This window comes from Rutidosis leptorrhynchoides, chromosome 3, assembly GCF_046630445.1.
Source record: "Rutidosis leptorrhynchoides isolate AG116_Rl617_1_P2 chromosome 3, CSIRO_AGI_Rlap_v1, whole genome shotgun sequence".
Taxonomy (NCBI): Eukaryota; Viridiplantae; Streptophyta; class Magnoliopsida; order Asterales; family Asteraceae; genus Rutidosis; species Rutidosis leptorrhynchoides.
The window spans coordinates 100,383,899-100,411,361 of record NC_092335.1 but is presented as its reverse complement, the minus strand read 5'-3'; the positions used below and the strand labels follow the sequence as shown (position 1 = coordinate 100,411,361).

Sequence of the window (27,463 nt, the reverse complement as noted above, 5' to 3'; positions counted from 1 at the left end):
TCAAAAGAAGACGAGTTAGGTTCTGAATATTAGTTAACGGTTATAGGACTCACATTCGGAGCCTTGGCCACTGGTCTCACATCATTTCAGTTTGTATAGAGGTCATAGAAGCTGAACGAAGTCAGCCTTTGTTTTGATCTCTATTCTTGATTGAAAACTTACTTTACTTGTTACGTATGATATTGATGATGATGACACTTAAGACTTAAATTACGTACTTTTAAACCCTTTGGGAAGATTTACTGACTTAGTAACTTTTGACTTAGGTTGAGGACCTTTCGGACCGACTTACTTGCTTACTTATCTCGTATCGACTTTTACCGCACTTTCACTGTGAGTTATAGCTCCCTTTTTATCTAACTATTTTTGGGACTGAGAATACATGCGCTTTTTATGTTTTACTCCCTCCGTCCCAAAATAATTATCCTGTTAGACTTTTCAAAGTCAATTTATTAAGTTTTGATTTTAAATATTTGTTGGTGTATGCTATAGAATATTTGATGAAATTTGTATCAACATATTCATTTTTGAATGTGTTTTCAATTGGTATAACTTTCATTCGATATTATATAACACAAAGAAAGATATTTAAAGTCAAAGTTGAAGAAAAAAGACTCAAAAAGTCAAAACTGGACAATTATTTTGGGACGGAGGGAGTACTTACTAGGCACGAGTACTTAAACTTTATATATGTGTGGGTGATATAATGGCATAAAATTTCCCCTTAGCTAGGTAACGTTTAGTCATTGGTTTTTGAACCGGTGAACGCGAATCTTAGATATGGATCCATAGGGTTTGACATCCCCACTCGGGCTAGTCGCGCTAGCATTTAACGGGTATTTAATACTTTGTAAATTTACGCACTCGCCAAGTGTACTTTTAGGGGGTGATATATACATTAAGTTAGTTACCAAGTGCCCACGGTTAAGCATATACTTTTCATACTGTTTTGAATACGAAATCTCGTGGCCTACATTACATTATTGTTACAATCAAACTATAGCTCACCAACATTCGTGTTGACTTTTTAAGCATGTTATTTCTCAGGTGCTTAGACGTTTGTTGCCTCCGCTATATTAGACTCTCGGTGTTAGACTTCCGCTGCATTGCTTAGAGATGTCTTAATTACGAAACTTTTACTTTGCATTCATAACTTATGTTATATTTGAATAGTGGCTTAGTAATGACCTTCGTGTCACGTACTTATGTTAATGCTTTCTACTCGTAGAAGCACGCTATCTTTTGTAAAACGTTTTCGTTCTTGGAATGCAAACTTGTTTTAAAACAGTATATAGTGTTGTAACCTTGTAATGGACCTGTTGTTGATGATCTGTACACGTTAATTTTGTTCGGGGCATCACATTTGGTATCAGAGCATTGGTTGTAGGGAATTAGGTTGCATTAGTGAGTCTAGAACAGGCCGAGTATGATTCACTGATAGGACTAATCTACAACTTGCATGTTTACTTGTTTCTGCGGAACTTGCTGCATGCTACTGCTTACTTTTACTGCTATATGGACTCGCTGTATGCTACCGTTTATTCTCGCTACTGCATGCTACTATCTGCTTTGATTGTATGTTACTTCGATATGATATTGTTATTATTTCCATGCTATGTACTGCTGTAGACGATCCAGGCTGCTGTAGATATTATGCCTTATTACGTGCTTGCTATATGTCTTACTGACATGGAAAAAGTTATTTTTTTCCTTTTTCATATGTCGAACATACCGCCCATTATCATTGATTTGGAGATTGACTCAGATTCATCTGCTACCTCGCCTATGATTGTTGCTGACTCACAGATCCCGTCATCACTACCCTCCGACGACTCTGGCTATTCGCCCTCTGGGGACAGTAGTCACGCAACTGACTTGATGATTATCTATGACGGAGACGAGGATCTAGAGGAGATTCTAGCTCCACCCAGCCCTAGACTCCCGGGGCCACAACACCATTCCGGTGGTACTGTGATCCCTAGGGAAAATGGGGACGGTCCTTTCCGTAACGAGCATGACCATTGGGCTAGATGCACCGCTGACGGACGAGTCGTGCCGATTCCACCTGGAAGATACCGACTCATGACCACCGGCCAGGCACATCCACTCAAAGACGATGACCCTGCACTACCTTCGGATGATTTAGACAGTTCATCATCGGATGAGGATCCCGGGGAGGATTCTGAGGAGGACTCCGAGGAGGAGCCCGTGCAGCCACCCTCTACCCCGCAAAAGAAGCGATACCGCTTCGATGGTACTGTTATTCTGGGGGTTAATGGAGGTAAGCAGTTCATGAACACACGTGGACTGTTGGTTAGGGTCACCACCCGTAAGCGGGTTGTGCCGTATCCTGCTGATCCATTCATGCGTAAGGTCGGCCGTTATGCGCCATCTACTTCTGGTGCTGCACCCTCTGCACCACCGGCGCCACCTGCACCACCTGCCCCACCAGCATCTCCCACCGTCGAGGAGCTGACGAGGGAAGTGCATATCCTCCGTGCTCGGGTGACTGAGCTCGAGGACCAGATGTCCCACATAATGGACATCATTTACCCACCATCACCATAGGGCTATTGTATTAGATTTCATTATGTAATTCCGTTAGTAGTTTCATGTTTTATTCAAGTATTGTACGAACCTTATGAGGATGTATGCAACTTTATTGTTAATAAATGGAACTTATTGTTGTTTAATTATTATACAATGTTCTATTTAAGTTATTACATGATGGTTTTCGTGTTATCTGCAACTAGTTTTCCATGCTTAGTTAACGTGTATTGTGATGCTTCCAAATTGGTTACCTTATACTATAGCATTATTAATTATTGAATGCTGAATTTTGACTTAAGTCGAAATTTTTGTGTGGAAGATCAATGGCAAACGGAAGAGTTCCAAGGGAAATGCCCACAGCAGCACAGATTGAGGAGATGATAGTTGCTCGAGTAGCCGCAGCTATGGCGAATGCCAACCCCCAAGCCCCACTGGCTAACCAGAACATTCATAACGGGTGTACTTATAAGAAATTTCAGAGCTGCAAGCCCCACAATTTCAGTGGTACTGAGGGGCCAGTTGGGCTGACGAGATGGTTTGAGAAGTTGGAATCTGTATTCCGTGTGAGTAACTGCTCCGAAGTGAACAAAACTAAGTACGCCTCCTGCACACTGTCGGATGGCGCTTTAACCTGGTGGAACACACTCGCCCATTCTAAAGGAATTGACGAGGCTTATGCTACACCATGGGAGGAGTTTAAGAGTGTTATGATCGAGGAGTACTGCCCCAGAACCGAAATTCAGAAGATGGAAGCGGAGTTTTGGGAACTGAAAGTTGTAGGGACTGATCTTGATGGCTATAACCGAAGGTACTTGGAGTTAGCTTTGATGTGCCCCACGTTGGTTACTCCTGAATTTAAGCGAATGGAACGGTATTTGTGGGGACTTTCTAAGACCATTCAGGGAAATTTCACCTCTTCGAAACCAGCAGATGTCCTGGAAGCTATACGCATGGCGCACACCCTGATTAATCAAATTACCCAACAAGAGCCAGAAAACATGAAATCGAAATTGGGAGCTAGTAATGGGAAATGTAAGTGAGACAGAAACAAGGGAAAAGTCTTTGATCAAAACCCATCTAAGAGGAGGAACCCTAACCCGAACCCTATCTCGAACCCTAACTACAAAGGTAGCCTTCCGCAGTGCAAGAGATGCTACAAGCATCATACTGGGTACTGCAACGTAGTATGTGAAAAGTGCAAGCGGACTGGACATATCGGCAAGGATTGCAAGATCAACACCTCAGCTATGAGAACAAATCCGAATGGGCCAAAAAAATTCTTTAAATACGGCCATCAGGGTCACTTTAAGAATGAATGTCCGAACAAGAAGAAGGATGGCGGGCCAGCACGTGGGAGAGTCTTCAACATGAACGCCATGTATGCCCGTGAGGATCCTGACTTGGTCACAGGTACATTCACTATTAATAAACTATTAGCTTATGTCTTGTTTGATACTGGTGCCGATAGGAGTTATGTAGATAGACACTTTTGCTCTAAGATAGATTGGTCATTAGTACCTTTGGAGGAGAGTATGCTTGTTGAAGTAGCCAATGGAAAACTTGAGAAAGTTGACCAAATTAGCCGAGGAGGTATTATAAACTTAGCTGGAGTGGAATTTGAGATTAATTTGATACCCATTAAGTTGGGAAGCTTTGATGTGATAGTTGGCATGGACTGGTTGTCCAAAGTAAAAGCAGAAGTCATCTGTGGAGAAAAGATTATTCGTATACTTCGCGAAGACGGTGTGCCATTAATTGTATACGGGGAGAGATGTAGCCCAAATTTGAACCTTATTAGTTGCATGAAGGCACAAAAGATTATGAAAAAGGGGCGTTTTGCTGTTCTTACTCACGTAAAGAAGTTAGAAACGGAGGAGAAAAGCGTAGATGATGTACGAATTGTGAACGAATTTCCTGACGTCTTTCCAGAAGATCTGCCAGGATTACCCCAACCAAGATCAGTAGAGTTTCAGATTGATCTAGTACCAGGAGCCGCACCTGTAGCTCGCGCACCTTATCGACTTGCACCTTCCGAAATGCAAGAGTTGCAGAGTCAACTACAAGAACTACTAGACCGTGAATTCATCCAACCAAGCTCTTCGCCTTGGGGCGCACCTGTTTTGTTTGTAAAGAAGAAGGATGGATCCTTCCGCATGTGTATTTGTAACATCCCGCATTTTTCTGTTAAATTTATTTTAACGCCGTCTTTTTTTTATAGATAATATCTTTCGTTATCTAAATTCGTATCTTTCGTTAACTAACGTTCTTAATATTTCCGTTATTTGATTTAACATCTCTCGTTTACCCTAGCGTTTTTAAAATATTTCGTTTAGGTAATTTACGCACCCGCATCTGAAATCGAGGGACTAGTTTTGCCACTTGACCAAAGAGGTGGCTAGTAGTCGACTAGTCAACCACCTCACCACCTCCACTCATTCATTCATCTCTTTCTTTCTTTCTTACTTCCTCTTTTTCTCTCAAACACTCAAACAAGAAATCATCATCCATTTCTCATCTAGGAAGCTCACAACAAATCCGACTACATATTTGAAATCCTCTCTTCATCCTCTACATTTTGATACAAATTTCTTCTCGTTTGGGTAGCATCTCTAAAACACTAGATTTCTCTAAATTCGTTTTATTGACTTGAAATGGTGTTAATTAGTGTCTATGGCTCAAGTCTAACATGAATATATGTTTGGTTTGCTCGATTTGTTGATTTTGGAGTAACTAGCATGAACTTGAAATGGGTGTGCTTAATCCTTGATTTTGGTTGATGAAATGTTGTTTAAATGTTAAAGTTCATGTATTAAATGTGTTACTAGCATCATTAGCTTCAATTTGATGTGTGGGTTGATTTGGAAAACATCACTAACATGATTATTGATTTTGTGATTCTTGATTAGGGTTTGATAGATTTTAAAATGAACTTTTGATGCTTTGAATGCCATGAAATGTTATTAGTAGGTGTTTAGTTGTATTTTATGTTTCATCACCTTCAAAACGGCGTATCGTATGTGTAAATTGGACTCCCGAGTCAAGAAATGCGTTTTATGAACTTGAAACTTTGATTTTGAACGTTTAATGATCATTTATTAAGGTTTTCATTGTTGTTAATGATGGAATTTATTGATGAAATGTGTTTAGTTGTATTACTCTTTAAATTACCTTTACAACGATATAAGATACGTGTTTTAAATGTTTACGGTTCATAAGTTATGGTTGTTTGAAGTTGGAATCGTCTAAGTGTTAAACTGCCCCAGAATTGCTGAACCAGGTCCAGATGCGGCGCATCTGCCTTGGATGTGGCGCATCTGAGGCAGACTGCCCAAAAACGTTATTTTTCATTTAATTCTGGCTATGCTATGCACCCCCGATTGATATGAAACTTGGCCAACATGCTCATATATGATTTCTAAGCTTAGGAAAATAGTTCGGGATCCGACCCAAACGTGTTGACTTTTTCGTTGACTTTGACTTTGACCAAGTTTGACTTTTAGTCAAACTTAACCAAATATTTATGCAATCGTTCTAACGTACCTTTATACTTGATTCTTGCATGAAACTTGACAACGTGATTCACATGCTATACTATTCGAGTCATAACGAGCCATAGGACTAATTGAACACATTTCGCCCGACCTTGTGTCGTAACCGGTTAATTGATACAACTTACTTGTTTAGGTCAAGGCTAAGCAACTTTCATACACACGTTTACTTTGTGAAGTACATTTATACTCGTGCACTCGAGATGAGATCATAGTCCCATCTTTCAACAACTTTTATACTTTAAATCATGGGATGAGAAACATATACAGTTTTTATACTACATACTTTTATGCTTTGAACACAAGTACGAAGAAACAAACATTCCACAATGAGTTTGAACAAAAATCATCAATTCGATTATCATTAGTTACACTTGCAGGGTGTAAGCGAGAACTTATGTTGTATGGCCATACGGGTTTGACAAACCCTCATTCGGACGGTTCGCTACCGTTATGCGGATGAAATATATTTTTGAGAAACAGTGTATGTTCTATCACTATTGTGATAGGGTTCTATGGAATGAAAGTTAAGTTTTGATAATTGGGTACTCGCGAACATACTTTTGGAATGCAAATGATTTAGATAATCAACGTTATGGAAATACTAAATCTTGTGGTTCAAAATATAACGTTTACAAATACACCTATGATTTCACCAACGTTTTTCGTTGACAGTTTTCTATATGTTTCTCAGGTTCATGAATGGCTATTTGATACACGCTTCCGCGTACACTCATACTTGCTTGAAACAACCCTAATCCGTTTAACCAAAAACGGAGTACATTTTTTTTTATTAGTTAGGTCCCATTAATACAATACATTTTCAACTCTATTTTAATCGAAACATAACATCGTAATGATACGTTTAACAATCTATCATGACCCTTGGCACACAAATTACACTTTACAAAATCATTTGTAATAATGACTCGATCACGAGAAATACGGGTTAAGACTCAATAACCCAACCCAATACCAAGAGCATAATCCCGGGGACTACCAAATCCCCCATCCGCGTCCAAATATCTAAAAGCTACCCCATCGAGCCCAAGCGCACCTAAGCATCTAGTCTACAACTAGCTAGCTTCATAATCACAATACCTGTAAAAAGGTAAACAACGAGATGGGTAAGCATAAAGCTTAGTGAATGCAATAATTATACGTATACATATATAATCTACTTACTTGCAATCACTTACACAATACCGCATACAAGCTAGTAATTCAACAACTATGCAAACATCATGCATAAACCAATATCCGCAATTCACAATAAGCTAGCAACACCAATAGCATATAGTTCAATGTTATATATACTAATACAAAATTCACACAACCATGGTTAACCATTCTCGCGTCATGGTGCTACCGGCTCTTTGGTTCACACCATACGCATTTGTCATGATGCTACCGGCTCTTTGGTTCACATCACAACTCGAGTCATACTCACGCTAGAGTGCTACCGGCTCTTTGGTTCACACTCTAACAACGCTAGGGTGCTACCGGCTCTTTGGTTCACACCCTAACAAATCGTGCTATAGCGCTACCGGCTCTTTGGTTCACACTATAACACACGTACTATGACGCTACCGGCTCTTTGGTTCACATCATAGCACGCTCGCACATACTATGGCACTACCGGCTCTTTGTTTCATACCATAGCATACAAATAAATACATTACATACATATGCATATAATCATTCCACTCACCTCGAGATGCATGCACAAGTCATGTATGTAAAGTCGCCACCAAACGCAATCGAGCAAGCTTTTACCTATTATATACATATAGGTTTTCACACAATCAACACACATTCCCTTCAAGAGAATTTGACGCAAACGCCCTTAACCAAGGGTTTATACCTACCTCCACAATCCGCCCATTTAGACAACTAAAGTGCAAGGTACACCTTTTATACATTTAATGACACCCGAAGGTCCAAACTAACGAGACTAGTTCCCGCGTTTCCGAAATACCAAAATACAACAACTTTAGCCTTTAAACGCATACTATCTTGTATATTACACAAAAACCCGTTTCATGGTTGACCAAGTTTGACTTTATGGTTAAAATACCAATTTTAACCCGAAATCATTTCTCACGTTTACTTTCATTCAAAAATGCCATTTAACACTTAACAAAAGTGTTTAACATCCATTTAATCCAATTTAGTGTCATTACCAAATTCGACCCAATCAAAGTCGACCCATTTTGACCTAAGTCTCAAAAACGCCCAAAATTACTAACGACTAGTGATTATATTACCAAAACACCAAATAACACCTAAAACGAGTATTTACATACTTAATTCACCAAAACTTGACTCAAAACCCATTTTGACACATAAACCCTAATTTTGACCCATTTCAAAATTAGTCAACTCAAATACACCCAAAAGGGTTCCAACGCTTCCAAAATCACTAAACTAAGTGATTACACCCAAAACCAAAGCCTAATCATGGCCAAAACGTCTATCAACCCAAAACCCACCATGTATGAAAAATAACTAGCTTCCATAAACCCACTTCATCATCTAAATGGGTTTTACAACTAAAAAGCTAAAAACCCTAACTTGAATATCAAATCATAAAGATGAATTTCGGAGTTAGAACTTACCATCACTATCACAACGTAGCCGTGAACGAGGAGAACAACTTTAACTCTTGAGACCCGACCCGAATCACTCTTCTTCATCCCCGATTCGAGCTTTCTCTCTCACTACTCTTTACTCTCTCTCTAGGGTTTGGGTTGTGAGTGGGAGGGAAGAAATGAGAAGGAAATGAGGTTTGGATAAGATTGGGATCAGTTTTATGGCCAAAGACCCGTCCATATGTGAAATACCAACTTTGCCCCTCATTTAACTCATTAAAAGGCTGAAAAGTACCAGATCGTGCCTATTGTCGCACCGCGGAGCAAATTTGTTGCGCCGTGGCCCAAAGGGTGATTTTAGATCACTTTTTAAAGCTTTCTGACCCTCAAAATAGGCATTTGTCGCGCCGTGGCCATTCTGGTCACGCCGTGACAATTGCCTGTTTCATCCGAACTTCAGCAAACTTGTTTTGGCCATAACTTTTTGACCGTAACTCCGTTTTCGATGAATCAAATATCGTTGGAAACGTAATAAGATTTTCTTTCTAATGGTAAGGTTTTGAAATATCAACTCAATCTTTATTTGGGATCGAAAAGGTACGTACACACCTTGTAACTCAAACAACGTCCAGTTTTCTTCGACATTCGAACACGAAACACGTACACGCTTGGTACACTTCATGCACTAATCGTACAATCATCTTTATACTATTATACAACCAAGTATGAACATTCTAAAGTTCATCACGTACCTTGGACATGTTATGATGAAAAACGGGATGTTACAACTCTCCCCCACTTAAATTCAATCACGTCTTCGTGATACTCATCACTTAACTAATCCGGACCTACACCCAACGGTCCTTCGACACCCTCTAAACTCGATGTCCATAACAAATCCCAATAACAATTTCCATTAATCCGAAGTTTTCACCACACGCTAATAATCACTAGCGTGCATTACCGCAACAAGCGATATTTCCCGCGCTCAACGTTCAAACTGCCCCCATTAAAACTCTGTACTTTAACAGTCCATAACGCACCACTCAACCGGTCAATCAAGTATGTTCTCTATTTCAAGAACGAACCTCCCTCATTTCCGCAACCGGATTATTCCTTCAACGAAGAAATTTTGGTATCACCAAAATAATCACTCTAGGGAACACAAACTTTCCCATCGATCGATCCGCACACGACCACCAGTCTCTGGATTAATCCAGGACGACAATAATGCACCACGAACTAGGCAAAACATCAACACTCGACACAGGGTTTCTCCCTTTAAACCCTACAACACATCATATACTACGGCTTCCTAGTAATAGCATGGAAACTATTCGTGTACTAGAATCTCGTCAACAGCGAATTATCATCATAACAATTCGCGATTTGCCACACTACCCACAAATATATTCACCTATGCAGGGTGAATACTCCTTCCTAAACCGTCCGTTAACGATGGCCTCGACATTTAAATAAAACTAACGGGTCACATCACTAGGGTACACACCCTTGCAACCAACAACATCCGTGTGTCTCGACGTGAGACAATCAAAACCGGTGCTCCCCGCCTCACAATCATCCACAATGTGGAATAATCCACTAAAGATCCTCACGATCACGTTTCCCGACAGGGAAAATATAGCGAACACCACACTACTAACATGTATCTACTCAATAGTACCATCAGGGTTTCATAGCAACCCAGATTTTCATTATGAGAGCACCCGCAACGACAACTTCATTCCCTCACTCCGAGATCTCAAGCTTTACATTTGGTCTCATACCGCACTCTGGTACTACACGACCACCTTGCTTAAAAAGAATTACACTTCATTCGATCCCATCATCACAACTCTACACATAACATTCCGAAATTGTAACTAACAATCGTAACGCACGATCTCGAGTCAACATCAACAACCCGTCACTCTTCCTTGTCAGGGTCTATGAATCCCTATTGAGGTCTAGCACGGTACACTCGGAGACTTCAGTATACAATACACCACCGGAACTTCCTCGGGCGGCAGTAAAAACTCCCCCACTTAGGATTCATCTTCACATTTTCACCGCCATGATGATAACACCCCGCAGAATTACCATTTCGCAACACAAGTGATCATTCTCGTCATTGATCGTAAACACCGAATCACTGTAAATTCACTTTAGGCTCTCAGAGCCGTCTTACAAAATTACCAGAGATGTCGTACACGCGACGACTTCGCACCTTCATACCACAAATCACAATCGACTGCCTTAACCGTTCGCAAAGCGAACTCCACCAAAGTCCCACATACGTCTCTATGCCTAAGCATACGTCACTCCGATAAATCATTCGTGCATCTCAGTCGAGATCACCCGACCTTCCACTCAACGAAACAGTATCCGCAATTGCTCACTCTCATGGAGAAGAGTGACCAATCCGATACAATAATTTCGTTGACCACAATATCAACACTTCATCATAACCTTAGGCCTATCCGACCATTAAGTCTGTCACCGGCTCACGGTCATCTTACCCGTCTATCACTTAAGAGCAACCAGATTCGCTCATCCGCCACTTCATAAGAAGTATTTACCGCAATGCTCTTAAACTTTGACTTTCGCAACCGTCCAATTACTTTCACCCATCGATCACTTTCGTAATCTCTGCTGCTTCCAAGGGTATCTCACGAGAACCCTAAGCACAAAGTGATCACACCACTACCGGAGTTGAACATTACACCAGCAGGTATAAAAAGGCACCTGTCGCAGTGTCATGCAAACTCCCACCGCAACCTATCGAGATTTAGAACTCGATCTTTAGGTTCCATACACCCGATGTCACCAACTTCTCCACGATAATGACCCGAAGTCATACCTACCCGACAAACCTTAGGGTTTATTGTCTTCTCAAAAGTTCCTAGCGATTACACGTCACCCGCAATTCCACAAGGCCAAACGATATAGCCTAATGAGGCTATTCACCTAATACTAAGGAGATGCTCGGGAACACCAAGTCTTACACCCTTCTACATCTCGATAACACCATTACTACAAGGGATATTCCATTAGGAATGTTACCCTATAATCCATAACACACTAACGCACTAACGCAATCACCATCATATGGGTCCCACTCCCATGAGTTTAACGACCCAAAGACTCCACGATTTGCCAATTCCAAGGCGACTCACAACAAGAATCCCAACACGATTTTCTAACCACACACTCTACCGAGTGTAACTCAAAACTACGATCATTAGACTTGTCGCATTCCATTACGGAATTTAAGTCCTCGACGCACACACACTCATACAATAATTCGGTCATCCTAGTTACGATGGGTAACTAAAACCAATAACAATCTCAATAGTGCACCCACTACTTAGGGTGACTAAGAACGCACCAAACTCGTGAGTTGGCTCACTCACTTAACTAACCGAATCCATCGTAATACTTCCCGACTCACAGAGAACCTGATGTGACAACAAGTACATCACTCGAGACTACTATATCCTAGGAACCAATAAAAGATTCCTAACTCATCCCGATTCTACCCCAACCATGCCACGTTTCCTCCGCTCGGTACTCGTCATGTCATGCTTGGTGTCAAGATACACGTTTGTAATAATGGTGATCGGTCACTATTACAAATGCGTACCTTACCATTTTCACATGGTCACACAAAGTACTTTACCCGGACTGACGCAACATTCACACAAAATAAGACGCGATAATTCCTAGTACTCGAATGACCAAAGTCCTTACCGCGAACTTGATCACTCAAACCGCCGAACATTCGAATCTCTCCAATAAATTCGTCTATAGGACACCGCACCAATAGATACCTGTATATATACACCTATATACAATATAATAATAAATATACACAAGTACACCGCAACAACAAGTCAACCTACAACCTAGGTGACTATCACTAAAACAATGTCCAAGTTCGCCTACTTACATTAGGCACTAGCAATCTAAGGCACTAATTTACACACAAAATAAGGCCCCACATAATCACGCTTTGGACAATCACAAGTCCTAGTTAGTCACCTACTCTAAGGCACTAACAAATCGCAAAACCGACCCGTATTCCCACAAGTCCCGCAAATAACGCACAACCGTCAATAAGTCTAAGACTAGACACCTATTCTAAGGTCACCTAATTCCCTTAGACTATGCTCTGATACCACTTGAAACAACCCCAATCCTTTTAACCAAAAACGGAGTACATTTTTTTTTATTAGTTAGGTCCCATTAATACAATACATTTTCAACTCTATTTTAATCGAAACATAACATCGTAATGATACGTTTAACAATCTATCATAACCCTTGGCACACAAATTACACTTTACAAAATCATTTGTAATAATGACCCGATCACGAGAAATACGGGTTAAGACTCAATAACCCAACCCAATACCAAGAGCATAATCCCGGGGACTACCAAATCCCCCATCCGCGTCCAAATATCCAAAAGCTACCCCATCGAGCCCAAGCGCACCTAAGCATCTAGTCTATAACTAGCTAGCTTCATAATCACAATACCTGTAAAAAGGTAAACAACGAGAGGGGTAAGCATAAAGCTTATGGAATGCAATAATTATACGTATACATATATAATCTACTTACTTGCAATCACTTACACAATACCGCATACAAGCTAGCAATTCAACAACTATGCAAACATCATGCATAAACCAATATCCGCAATTCACAATAAGCTAGCAACACCAATAGCATATAGTTCAATGTTATATATACTAATACAAAATTCACACAACCATGGTTAACCATTCTCGCGTCATGGTGGTACCGGCTCTTTGGTTCACACCATACGCATTTGTCATGATGCTACCGGCTCTTTGGTTCACATCACAACTCGAGTCATACTCACGCTAGAGTGCTACCGGCTCTTTGGTTCACACTCTAACAACGCTAGGGTGCTACCGGCTCTTTGGTTCACACCCTAACAAACAGTGCTATAGCGCTACCGACTCTTTGGTTCACACTATAACACACGTACTATGACGCTACCGGCTCTTTGGTTCACATCATAGCACGCTCGCACATACTATGGCACTACCGGCTCTTTGGTTCATACCATAGCATACAAATAAATACATTACATACATATGCATATAATCATTCCACTCACCTCGAGATGCATGCACAAGTCATGTATGTAAAGTCACCACCAAACGCAATCGAGCAAGCTTTTACCTATAATATACATATAGGTTTTCACACAATCAACACACATTCCCTTCAAGAGAATTTGACGCAAACTCCCTTAACCAAGGGTTTATACCTACCTTCACAATCCGCCCATTTAGACAACTAAAGTGCAAGGTACACCTTTTATACATTTAATGACACCCGAAGGTCCAAACTAACGAGACTAGTTCCCGCGTTTCCAAAATACCAAAATACAACAACTTTAGCCTTTAAACGCATACTATCTCGTATATTACACAAAAACCCGATTCATGGTTGACCAAGTTTGACTTTATGGTTAAAATACCAATTTTAACTCGAAATCATTTCTCACGTTTACTTTCATTCAAAAATGCCATTTAACACTTAACAAAAGTGTTTAACATCCATTTAATCCAATTTAGTGTCATTACCAAATTCGACCCAATCAAAGTCGACCCATTTTGACCTAAGTCTCAAAAACGCCCAAAATCACTAACGACTAGTGATTATATTACCAAAACACCAAATAACACCTAAAACGAGTATTTACATACTTAATTCATCAAAACTTGACTCAAAACCCATTTTGACACATAAACCCTAATTTTGACCCATTTCAAAATTAGCCAACTCAAATACACCCAAAAGGGTTCCAATGCTTCCAAAATCACTAAACTAAGTGATTACACCCAAAACCAAAGCCTAATCATGGCCAAAACGTCTATCAACCCAAAACCCGCCATGTATCAAAAATAACTAGCTTCCATAAACCCACTTCATCATCTAAATGGGTTTTACAACTAAAAAGCTAAAAACCCTAACTTGAATATCAAATCATAAAGATGAATTTCGGAGTTAGAACTTACCATCACTATCACAACGTAGCCGTGAACGAGGAGAACAACTTTAACTCTTGAGACCCGACCCGAATCACTCTTCTTCATCCCCGATTCGAGCTTTCTCTCTCTAAACCCTTTACTCTCTCTCTAGGGTTTGGGGTGTGAGTGGGAGGGAAGAAATGAGAAGGAAATGAGGTTTGGATAAGATTGGGATCAGTTTTATGGCCAAAGACCCGTCCATATGTGAAATACCAACTTTGCCCCTCATTTAACTCATTAAAAGGCTGAAAAGTACCAGATCGTGCCTATTGTCGCGCCGCGGAGCAAATTTGTCGCGCCGTGGCCCAAAGGGTGATTTTAATCACTTTTTTAAGCTTTCTGACCCTCAAAATAGGCATTTGTCGCGCCGTGGCCATTCTGGTCGCGCCGTGACAATTGCCTGTTTCATCCGAACTTCATCAAACTTGTTTTGGCCATAACTTTTTGACCGTAATTCCGTTTTCGATGAATCAAATATTGTCACGACCCGGAAAATTTCGAATAATTTTAAATCAAACTCTCGATACGATATTGTATTTTTGACATGATAAACAAAGTTTGTTAGGTTGAGTCTCAAAAATTTTGAACTGTTTCATATATTCAATTACCCTTCGACTATTTCCGACGATTCACAAACAACTGTTTGTAAATAGATATATATATATATATATATATATATATATATATATATATATATATATATATATATATATATATATATGTGTAATTATGTATATAATAACTTGAAACAATATTATATGATTTGATTGTTAGAATTAAATATCTAAAAAAACTTATGAAGTTTTGAAAAAAATAAATAAATAATAAAAGTAGACCCTGAAATGATTTATGTAAATCATAGGTTAGATAAAATACAGTTAATATTTTATGTTATTATCTCAAGTTTACTACACATGTTTTCACTCTGCAATTCTAATCCACTTCTATCTAAGATCATTAATTTACATATTCTAATCATTAGATAAGTTCATTTATATGAAGCCAAAATCACCTTCTTTTCTTCCCGACATGTCCCATCTTTGTTGAATTATTCTATACCCTTCTTCAATGTACACAGTACAAAAAAATACTTAAAAATATCCAAGAAACTTTTGGGTATAAATTCTTACACAACTATATATATATATATATATATATATATATATATATATATATATATATATATATATATATAAAAGTATGTGAATATATATTTTATGATTTCAAATTTAGTTAGTAAACGACAGAAATACTCAATTACCTTTCGATAGATATTAAACAAGTTAAAAATGAACTCTTATGATTTTAAAATAATTGGTGATCCGAATATGGGCTTTACAAATGAAAGGTTTAGTAAAAATGTATTTAGGAGTCATTTATTAAATTTTAATTTTTTTTACATGGGGTTAGGAGTGAATAATTAATGTCATTTTTATTTAGTAGTTAATGCTCGAATTTTTATACCATAATGATCAAGATAAATAAAGACATCTAATTTAAAAATATGAGATTTTTCTAAGAACTTTTATCCGCCACTGTTTCACAACGGGATACGAAATAGCAGTCCGTAAAAACTGTCGGTAACTAAATATGCACGTTTCTTTTATTTGATTCTTGTATTGAATATTAAATATTATTATATTATTTTATTTATTTGCACCTTGACAACTTGCATCACTATCTCTCAATTCTATTTACAGCTGTCATCAATTTTCCCTATCTATATTACTCGTATTATTAAAACATGAGGGTTCATTTTTTTTTTTTCTTGTTGGAATCATCATACACATCCCCACTCACTTAAGTTGTAGTCAAACTAAAAATAATAATGAAATTTATAAACATTTCATTCATCACCACCTTAGACTTGTTCCTAATTGTTTGAAACCATCATATTGGTTTTAATACTACTACTACCCGAAATCTCCCACATCAAATGTTATTTTTGGATTACTGTTTAAGCTAAGGAACCAATCCCACAACTTTTCCACTCGTTCATTGGTACAAATGAAATGACCCTTCAACTACAACTAATACCATCGAGCTTCTTGTTTTATGTTTATACATCATTGATCATCACTAGACAACCCAAGAACCACCATTTAAACACCATAATAACCGAAAGATTGCTGCACGCTATTCGTTTCTATTTTATGAGAACCTGCAGACTGCTTGTTATGATTGCTGCCCGATCACAACAAACACCATCGAATACTATTATCCATTTAACCCACCACCATCAAGAACAAACCACAACAATCCGTCACCCTTAAAACCACCCTCATCACCTGCGACTGTTAATTGCTAAAACTTTATCGCTATGTAACTGTTACCATTGAACACATACACACATATATACACACACCGTCACTCTCATCATCATCACAACATGAATCTTCAATCATTAAACCTTCGTTTGGTTACTGTTTCCTTGTCTCCTGCAACCCGTCTTCTATATGTGGTTCATGATGAAAACCATTCTTGTTTCTTCTTGCTCGTCGCCATCACCAAACCTTTGAACCACCTGCATCTTACTTTGTGATTATTACTTCTCTTCAGTTTCATGTTCGACAACAACAAGATAAATCATCACCACCCGATTGAAAAACCCACTGGGATGATGTTCGAAGACCGCTAACATCAAACCCATTGAAACCCACTCGAAACCACCACCACCATCATCATCATCGATCTACGTATTTCTATTTATCTATTGAACTAGAACCAAAACCCACTTCTATATCAACTGTTCGATAACTATTACTATCCGACTGCTGCTATTCTATTTCTGTTCAAGTGCAAACCGAACCTCATCACACTAATGACTGTTACTGCTCGTTTCTATTTTGTTTTCAGTCCAACTCGAACCCCACCATAGTTGAATGTTACTGCACTTTCGACTTGCTGCAACTTACTGTTTTCGGTTTAAAACAAACACCCCACATATTTCTGCTGTTTTGCAGCTATTTACTTATTTCTGTTCCGGTTACAGTGAACAAGGATAATGATGATGTGTACAGTGGAGATTGTGATGTATGATGATGATTAGATGATGGGGTGTGGTGTGATAAGGACGGTTTTATTGTTTTTATTTCCAGACAAAACTTCAAACCATCGGTGGGCTTAATTAAAACAAGTAAACAGACCTTTAAATCCCTACACTTATTAACATGGGCTAACGAATTTGGATATTGGGCTGCTATAATTTTTTTGGGCCGAAAGAAATGAAAATAGAAAATGGAAACAGAATGTTATGGGGTAAATAAATTTCGGTTACTAGTTAAAACAAAAAGAATGAAACAGTTTGCATGGTTAAGGGTGTGGTTGTGGAAGCGAGAGGTTGTGGGTTCTAGCCCAGTTTGTGGTGATTCTTTTTAGAAAGTTTATCTTTTAAGGTAGTATTTTTATATTAATTATTGATATTATTATTATTATTATTATTATTATTATTATTATTATTATTATTATTATTATTATTATTATTATTATTATTATTGTTGTTGTTGTTGTTATTGTTATTATTAACATATGACAAATTTTTATCATTATGACTATAAGTTTTATTATTTTTATTATCATTATTAAAATTATTATTATTATCATCATTATTATTAGTATTAACAATATTTTATTTTTATAATTTAACTTTATATTTATTATTTTTATTATTTTGGGATTAATATAATTATTATTTTAAAAACAAATGATATTATATAAAAATATACTCAACACATATAATATAACTATATTTATATTTTTATTTAAATGAGTACATGAAACATATAAGTTATTAATGTAAAATGACATAACTAATAAATTTAAATATATATATATATATATATATATATATATATATATATATATATATATATATATATATTTGTTCGATTACATTTATGTGTGTTAATATATATATATATAAATGATATAGGTTCGTGAATCCGAGGCCAACCTTGCATTGTTTAGTATAGTCATATGTATTTTTACTACAAAATACAGTATGGTGAGTTTAATTTGCTCCCTTTTTAATTGCTTTTGCAATATATATTTTTGGACTGAGAATACATACGCTGCTTTTATAAATGTTTACGAAATAGACACAAGTACTTAAAAATATATTCTACGTTGAGTTGTACCACTGGCATACTTCCCTGTAGCTTGGTAACTACTATTTACATGGGTATTGTAAACGCGAATCCTGTTGATAGATCTATCGGGCCTGACAACCCCAACCGGACTGGACGACCAGTATTCAACGGTTGCACAGTACTTCGTTTCGTGACTACACTTGGTACGGTGTAGTGAGATTTCATAATAAAGGGAATATGCGACGTTGATTAAATGTTAAGTATGGTTACCAAGTGCTCAACCACTTAGAATGCTTTTCATACACTTGCGAGTGTATTATGTTTATGATTATGAAATCTTGTGGTCTATTAACATATTGAAATGATTATTATGATAAACCTATGAACTCACCAACCTTTTGGTTGACATTTTTAAGCATGTTTATTCTCAGGTACGAATTAAGTCTTCCGCTGTGCATTTGCTCATTTTAAGAACATTATTTGGAGTCGATCATCGCAATGAGACCAAATGTTGATGACTTCGTCCAGGAGGATTAGGACGGGTCCTTTCAAATATCGTTGGAAACGTAATAAGATTTTCTTTCTAATGGTAAGGTTTTGAAATATCAACTCAAACTTTATTTGGGATCGAAAAGGTACGTACACACCTTGTAACTCAAACAACGTCCGGTTTTCTTCGACATTCGAACACGAAACACGTACACGCTTGGTACACTTCATGCACTCATCGTACAATCATCTTTATACTATTATACAACCAAGTATGAACATTCTAAAGTTCATCACGTACCTTGGACATGTTATGATGAAAAACGGGATGTTACAACTCTCCCCCACTTAAATTCAATCACGTCCTCGTGATCCTCATCACTTAACTAATCCGGACCTACACCCAACGGTCCTTCGACACCCTCTAAACTCGATGTCCATAACAAATCCCAATAACAATTTCCATTAATCCGAAGTTTTCACCACACGCTAATAATCACTAGCGTGCATTACCGCAACAAGCGATATTTCCCGCGCTCAACGTTCAAACTGCCCCCATTAAAACTCTGTACTTTAACAGTCCATAACGCACCACTCAACCGGTCAATCAAGTATGTTCTCTATTTCAAGAACGAACCTCCCTCATTTCCGCAACCGGATTATTCCTTCAACGAAGAAATTTTGGTATCACCAAAATAATCACTCTAGGGAACACAAACTTTCCCATCGATCGATCCGCACACGACCACCAGTCTCTGGATTAATCCAGGACGACAATAATGCACCACGAAGTAGGCAAAACATCAACACTCGACACAGGGTTTCTCCCTTTAAACCCTACAACACATCATATACTACGGCTTCCTAGTAATAGCATGGAAACTATTCGTGTACTAGAATCTCGTCAACAGCGAATTATCATCATAACAATTCGCGATTTGCCACACTACCCACAAATATATTCACCTATGCAGGGTGAATACTCCTTCCTAAACCGTCCGTTAACGATGGCCTCGACATTTAAATAAAACTAACGGGTCACATCACTAGGGTACACACCCTTGCAACCAACAACATCCGTGTGTCTCGACGTGAGACAATCAGAACCGGTGCTCCCCGCCTCACAATCATCCACAATGTGGAATAATCCACTAAAGATCCTCACGATCACGTTTCCCGACAGGGAAAATACAGCGAACACCACACTACTAACATGTATCTACTCAATAGTACCATCAGGGTTTCATAGCAACCCAGATTTTCATTATGAGAGCACCCGTAACGACAACTTCATTCCCTCACTCCGAGATCTCAAGCTTTACATTTGGTCTCATACCGCACTCTGGTACTACACGACCACCTTGCTTAAAAATAATTACACTTCTTTCGATCCCATCATCACAACTCTACACATAACATTCCAAAATTGTAACTAACAATCATAACGCACGATCTCGAGTCAACATCAACAACCCGTCACTCTTCCTTGTCAGGGTCTATGAATCCCTATTGAGGTCTAGCACAGTACACTCGGAGACTTCAGTATACAATACACCACCGGAACTTCCTCGGGCGGCAGTAAAAACTCCCCCACTTAGGATTCATCTTCACATTTTCACCGCCATGATGATAACACCCCGCGGAATTACCATTTCGCAACACACGTGATCATTCTCGTCATTGATCGTAAACACCGTATCACTGCAAATTCACTTTAGGCTCTCAAAGCCGTCATACAAAATTACCAGAGATGTCGTACACGCGACGACTTCACACCTTCATACCACAAATCACAATCGACTGCCTTAACCGTTCGCAAAGCAAACTCCACCAAAGTCCCACATACGTCTCTATGCCTAAGCATACGTCACTCCGATAAATCATTCGTGCATCTCAGTCGAGATCACCCGACCTTCCACTCAACGAACCAGTATCCGCAATTGCTCACTCTCATGGAGAAAAGTGACCAATCCGATATAATAATTTCGTTGACCACAATATCAACACTTCATCATAACCTTAGGCCTATCCGACCATTAAGTCTGTCACCGGCTCACCGGTCATCTTACCCGTCTATCACTTAAGAGCAACCAGATTCGCTCATCCGCCACTTCATAAGAAGTATTTACCGCAATGCTCTTAAACTTCGACTTTCGCAACCGTCGAATTACTTTCACCCATCGATCACTTTCGTAATCTCCGCTGCTTCCAAGGGTATCTCACGAGAACCCTAAGCACAAAGTGATCACACCACTACCGGAGTTGAACATTACACCAGCAGGTATAAAAAGGCACCTGTCGCAGTGTCATGCAAACTCCCACCGCAACCTATCGAGATTTAGAACTCGATCTTTAGGTTCCATACACCCGATGTCACCAACTTCTCCACGATAATGACCCGAAGTCATACCTACCCGACAAACCTTAGGGTTTATTGTCTTCTCAAAAGTTCCTAGCGATTACACGTCACCCGCAATTCCACAAGGCCAAACGATATAGCCTAATGAGGCTATTCACCTAATACTAAGGAGATGCTCGGGAACACCAAGTCTTACACCCTTCTACATCTCGATAACACCACTACTACAAGGGATATTCCGTTAGGAATGTTACCCTATAATCCATAACACACTAACGCACTAACGCAATCACCATCATATGGGTCCCACTCCCATGAGTTTAACGACCCAAAGACTCCACGATTCGCCAATTCCAAGGCGACTCACAACAAGAATCCCAACACGATTCTCTAACCACACACTCTACCGAGTGTAACTCAAAACTACAATCATTAGACTTATCGCATTCCATTATGGAATTTAAGTCCTCGACGCACACACACGCATACAATAAATCGGTCATCCTAGTTACGATGGGTAACTAAAACCAATAACAATCTCAATAGTGCACCCACTACTTAGGGTGACTAAGAACGCACCAAACTCGTAAGTTGGCTCACTCACTTAACTAACCGAATCCACCGTAATACTTCCCGACTCACAGAGAACCCGATGTGACAACAAGTACATCACTCGAGACTACTATATCCTAGGAACCAATAAAAGATTCCTAACTCGTCCCGATTCTACCCCAACCATGCCACGTTTCCTCCGCTCGGTACTCGTCATGTCATGCTTGGTGTCAAGATACACGTTTGTAATAATGGTGATCGGTCACTATTACAAATGCGTACCTTACCATTTTCACATGGTCATACAAAGTACTTTACCCGGACTGACGCAACATTCACACAAAATAAGACGCGATAATTCCTAACACCGGAATGACCAAAGTCCTTACCGCGAACTTGATCACTCAAACCGCCAAACATTCGAATCTCTCCAATAGATTCATCTATAGGACACCGCACCAATAGATACCTGTATATATACACCTATATACAATATAATAATAAATATACACAGGTACACCGCAACAACAAGTCAACCTATAACCTAGGTGACTATCACTAAAACAACGTCCAAGTTCGCCTACTTACATTAGGCACTAGCAATCTAAGGCACTAATTTACACACAAAATAAGGCCCCACATAATCACGCTTTGGACAATCACAAGTCCTAGTTAGTCACCTACTCTAAGGCACTAACAAATCGCAAAACCGACCCGTATTCCTACAAGTCCCGCAAATAACGCACAACCGTCAATAAGTCTAAGACTAGGCACCTATTCCAAGGTCACCTAATTCCCTTAGACTATGCTCTGATACCACTTAAAACAACCCCAATCCTTTTAACCAAAAACGGAGTACATTTTTTTTTATTAGTTAGGTCCCATTAATACAATACATTTTCAACTCTATTTTAATCGAAACATAACATCGTAATGATACGTTTAACAATCTATCATGACCCTTGGCACACAAATTACACTTTACAAAATCATTTGTAATAATGTCCCGATCACGAGAAATACGGGTTAAGACTCAATAACCCAACCCAATACCAAGAGCATAATCCCGGGGACTACCAAATCCCCCATCCGCGTCCAAATATCCAAAAGCTACCCCATCGAGCCCAAGCGCACCTAAGCATCTAGTCTACAACTAGCTAGTTTCATAATCACAATACCTGTAAAAAGGTAAACAACGAGAGGGGTAAGCATAAAGCTTAGTAAATGCAATAATTATACGTATACATATATAATCTACTTACTTGCAATCACTTACACAATACCGCATACAAGCTAGCAATTCAACAACTATGCAAACATCATGCATAAACCAATATCCGCAATTCACAATAAGCTAGCAACACCAATAGCATATAGTTCAATGTTATATATACTAATACAAAATTCACACAACCATGGTTAACCATTCTCGCGTCATGGTGGTACCGGCTCTTTGGTTCACACCATACGCATTTGTCATGATGCTACTGGCTCTTTGGTTCACATCACAACTCGAGTCATACTCACGCTAGAGTGCTACCGGCTCTTTGGTTCACACTCTAACAACGCTAGGGTGCTACCGACTCTTTGGTTCACACCCTAACAAACAGTGCTATAGCGCTACCGACTCTTTGGTTCACACTATAACACACGTACTATGACGCTACCGGCTCTTTGGTTCACATCATAGCACGCTCGCACATACTATGGCACTACCGGCTCTTTGGTTCATACCATAGCATACAAATAAATACATTACATACATATGCATATAATCATTCCACTCACCTCGAGATGCATGCACAAGTCATGTATGTAAAGTCACCACCAAACGCAATCGAGCAAGCTTTTACCTATAATATACATATAGGTTTTCACACAATCAACACACATTCCCTTCAAGAGAATTTAAAACAAACGCCCTTAACCAAGGGTTTATACCTACCTCCACAATCCGCCCATTTAGACAACTAAAGTGCAAGGTACACCTTTTATACATTTAATGACACCCGAAGGTCCAAACTAACGAGACTAGTTCCCGCGTTTCCGAAATACCAAAATACAACAACTTTAGCCTTTAAACGTATACTATCTCGTATATTACACAAAAACCCGTTTCATGGTTGACCAAGTTTGACTTTATGGTTAAAATACCAATTTTAACCCGAAATCATTTCTCACGTTTACTTTCATTCAAAAATGCCATTTAACACTTAACAAAAGTGTTTAACATCCATTTAATCCAATTTAGTGTCATTACCAAATTCGACCCAATCAAAGTCGACCCATTTTGACCTAAGTCTCAAAAACGCCTAAAATCACTAACGACTAGTGATTATATTACCAAAACACCAAATAACACCTAAAACGAGTATTTACATACTTAATTCACCAAAACTTGACTCAAAATCCATTTTGACACATAAACCCTAATTTTGACCCATTTCAAAATTAGTCAACTCAAATACACCCAAAAGGGTTCCAACGCTTCCAAAATCACTAAACTAAGTGATTACACCCAAAACCAAAGCCTAATCATGGCCAAAACGTCTATCAATCCAAAACCCGCCATGTATCAAAAATAACTAGCTTCCATAAACCCACTTCATCATCTAAATGGGTTTTACAACTAAAAAGCTAAAAACCCTAACTTGAATATCAAATCATAAAGATGAATTTCGGAGTTAGAACTTACCATCACTATCACAACGTAGCCGTGAACGAGGAGAACAACTTTAACTCTTGAGACCCGACCCGAATCACTCTTCTTCATCCCCGATTCGAGCTTTCTCTCTCTAAACCCTTTACTCTCTCTCTAGGGTTTGGGGTGTGAGTGGGAGGGAAGAAATGAGAAGGAAATGAGGTTTGGATAAGATTGGGATCAGTTTTATGGCCAAAGACCCGTCCATATGTGAAATACCAACTTTGCCCCTCATTTAACTCATTAAAAGGCTGAAAAGTACCAGATCGTGCCTATTGTCACGCCGCGGAGCAAATTTGTCGCGCCGTGGCCCAAAGGGTGATTTTAGATCACTTTTTAAAGCTTTCTGACCCTCAAAATAGGCATTTATCGTGCCGTTGCCATTCTGGTCGCGCCGTGACAATTGCCTGTTTCATCCGAACTTCAGCAAACTTGTTTTGGCCATAACTTTTTGACCGTAACTCCGTTTTCGATGAATCAAATATCGTTGGAAACGTAATAAGATTTCATTTCTAATGGTAAGGTTTTGAAATATCAACTCAAACTTTATTTGGGATCGAAAAGGTACGTACACACCTTGTAACTCAAACAACGTCCAGTTTTCTTCGACATTCGAACACGAAACACGTACACGCTTGGTACACTTCATGCACTCATCGTACAATCATCTTTATACTATTATACAATCAAGTATGAACATTCTAAAGTTCATCACGTACCTTGGACATGTTATGATGAAAAATGGGATGTTACAATACACTTTGATTACTTGCTTGGAGTCAAGCATACATACATACTTACGCTATTTATAGCAACTGTGATTTTCAACTTATATTATGTCGCAAGTTATTTCATTTATACTTTATAACTTTGTAAGTATTGTACGTTTCAAATGAATGCGACATAATTTTGGTCAAACGTGTCTCATATAGGGACTACGACCACGTAATGGGACCTAAGTTAACGGCGCCATCCATGACGATTTTGTCGGGTCGTTACCGCAAACTCAACAAGTTGACAATCGAGAATCGGTATCCCCTTCCCAGAATTGATGATCTATTTGATCAGCTGCAAGGATCCAGCATTTACTCTAAGATCGATTTACGATCAGGTTATCACCAGTTGAGGGTGAAGGAGAGCGATGTACTTAAGACTTCATTCCGAACCTGTTATGGTCATTATGAGTTTCTTGTGATGCCATTTGGTTTAACCAACGCACCTACCATGTTTATGGATCTCATGAATTGCGTATGCAAGCCGTACCTAGACAAGTTCGTTATCATCTTCATAGATGATATCCTAATCTATGCAAAGAGCGAAGAAGAACATGAGCAACATCTTCGACTTGTACTTGAACTCTTGAGACAAGAGCAACTCTACGCCAAATTCTCCAAGTGTGAATTTTGGTTGAAGGAAGTTCAATTTCTGGGTCATGTTGTAAGCGATCAAGGTATCAAAGTCGACCCCGCAAAGATTGAAGCCATCAGCAAGTGGGAAACCCCCACTACTCCTACTCATATCCGCCAATTTTTAGGCCTCGCCAGTTATTACCGTAGATTCATTGAAGGTTTCTCTCTGATTGCGCGACCATTACCCGCATTGACTCATAAAGGGAAGAAATTCGTTTGGGCGGCCGAGCAAGAGTCGGCATTCCAAACCCTGAAGCAGAAGTTAACCTCCGCACCTATCTTATCACTTCCCGAAGGCAGTGACTACTTCGTTGTGTATTACGACGCCTCGAAACATGGTTTTGGTTGTGTATTGATGCAACAAACAAAGGTTATTGCTTATGCCTCTCGTCAGCTGAAGATTCACGAGCGAAATTACACAACGCACGATCTCGAACTTGGTGTTGATGTCTTCACACTAAAATTGTGGAGACACTACCTGTATGGAACTAAAAGTACTATCTTCACCGACCACAAAAGCCTCCAACACATATTCGATCAGAAACAACTGAACATGAGACAGCGACGGTGGATCGAAACATTAAACGTTTACGATTATGAACTACGTTATCATCCTGGCAAGGCAAATGTAGTAGCCGATGCCTTGAGCCAAAAGGAGCGAATGGTACCTCTTCGTGTCCGAGCCTTGAACGTCACCATCCATTCGAATCTCAATAGCCAAATCCGAGTAGCTCAAGATGAGGCTCTCAAAGAAGAGAATGTTTCTCAAGAACGTTTGAACATTCTCGTCTCTCGATTTGAGGTTAAGGAGACCGGACTCCGATATTTCACCGGAAGGATTTGGGTGCCTAGTTATGGGGATTTACAAAGCCTTATTCTAGACGAAGCCCACAAGTCAAGATATTCGATTCATCCAGGAGCAGGTAAGATGTACCACAATATCAAGGAACAGTATTGGTGGCCTAATCTTAAGAAGGACGTTGCTACTTATGTTGGGAAGTGTTTGACTTGTTCAAAGGTTAAGGACGAACATCAAAGGCCATCTGGGTTAATTCAGCAACCAGAAATCCCGCAATGGAAGTGGGAAGGGATAACGATGGACTTCATC

The 27,463-nt window shown here is 39.1% G+C and overlaps 1 protein-coding gene across 1 annotated transcript in view; it reads right to left on the bottom strand.

Annotated features, from left to right (window-relative positions):
* Window positions 1-27,463, bottom strand: part of LOC139896566 (rac-like GTP-binding protein RHO1) — a 65,441-nt gene that overhangs the window by 22,705 nt on the left and 15,273 nt on the right. The window contains exon 5 of the mRNA XM_071879210.1: window positions 19,697-19,708. Within this exon, the coding sequence (XP_071735311.1) occupies window positions 19,697-19,708 (12 nt within the window). The remainder of the gene's footprint in view (window positions 1-19,696; window positions 19,709-27,463) is intronic.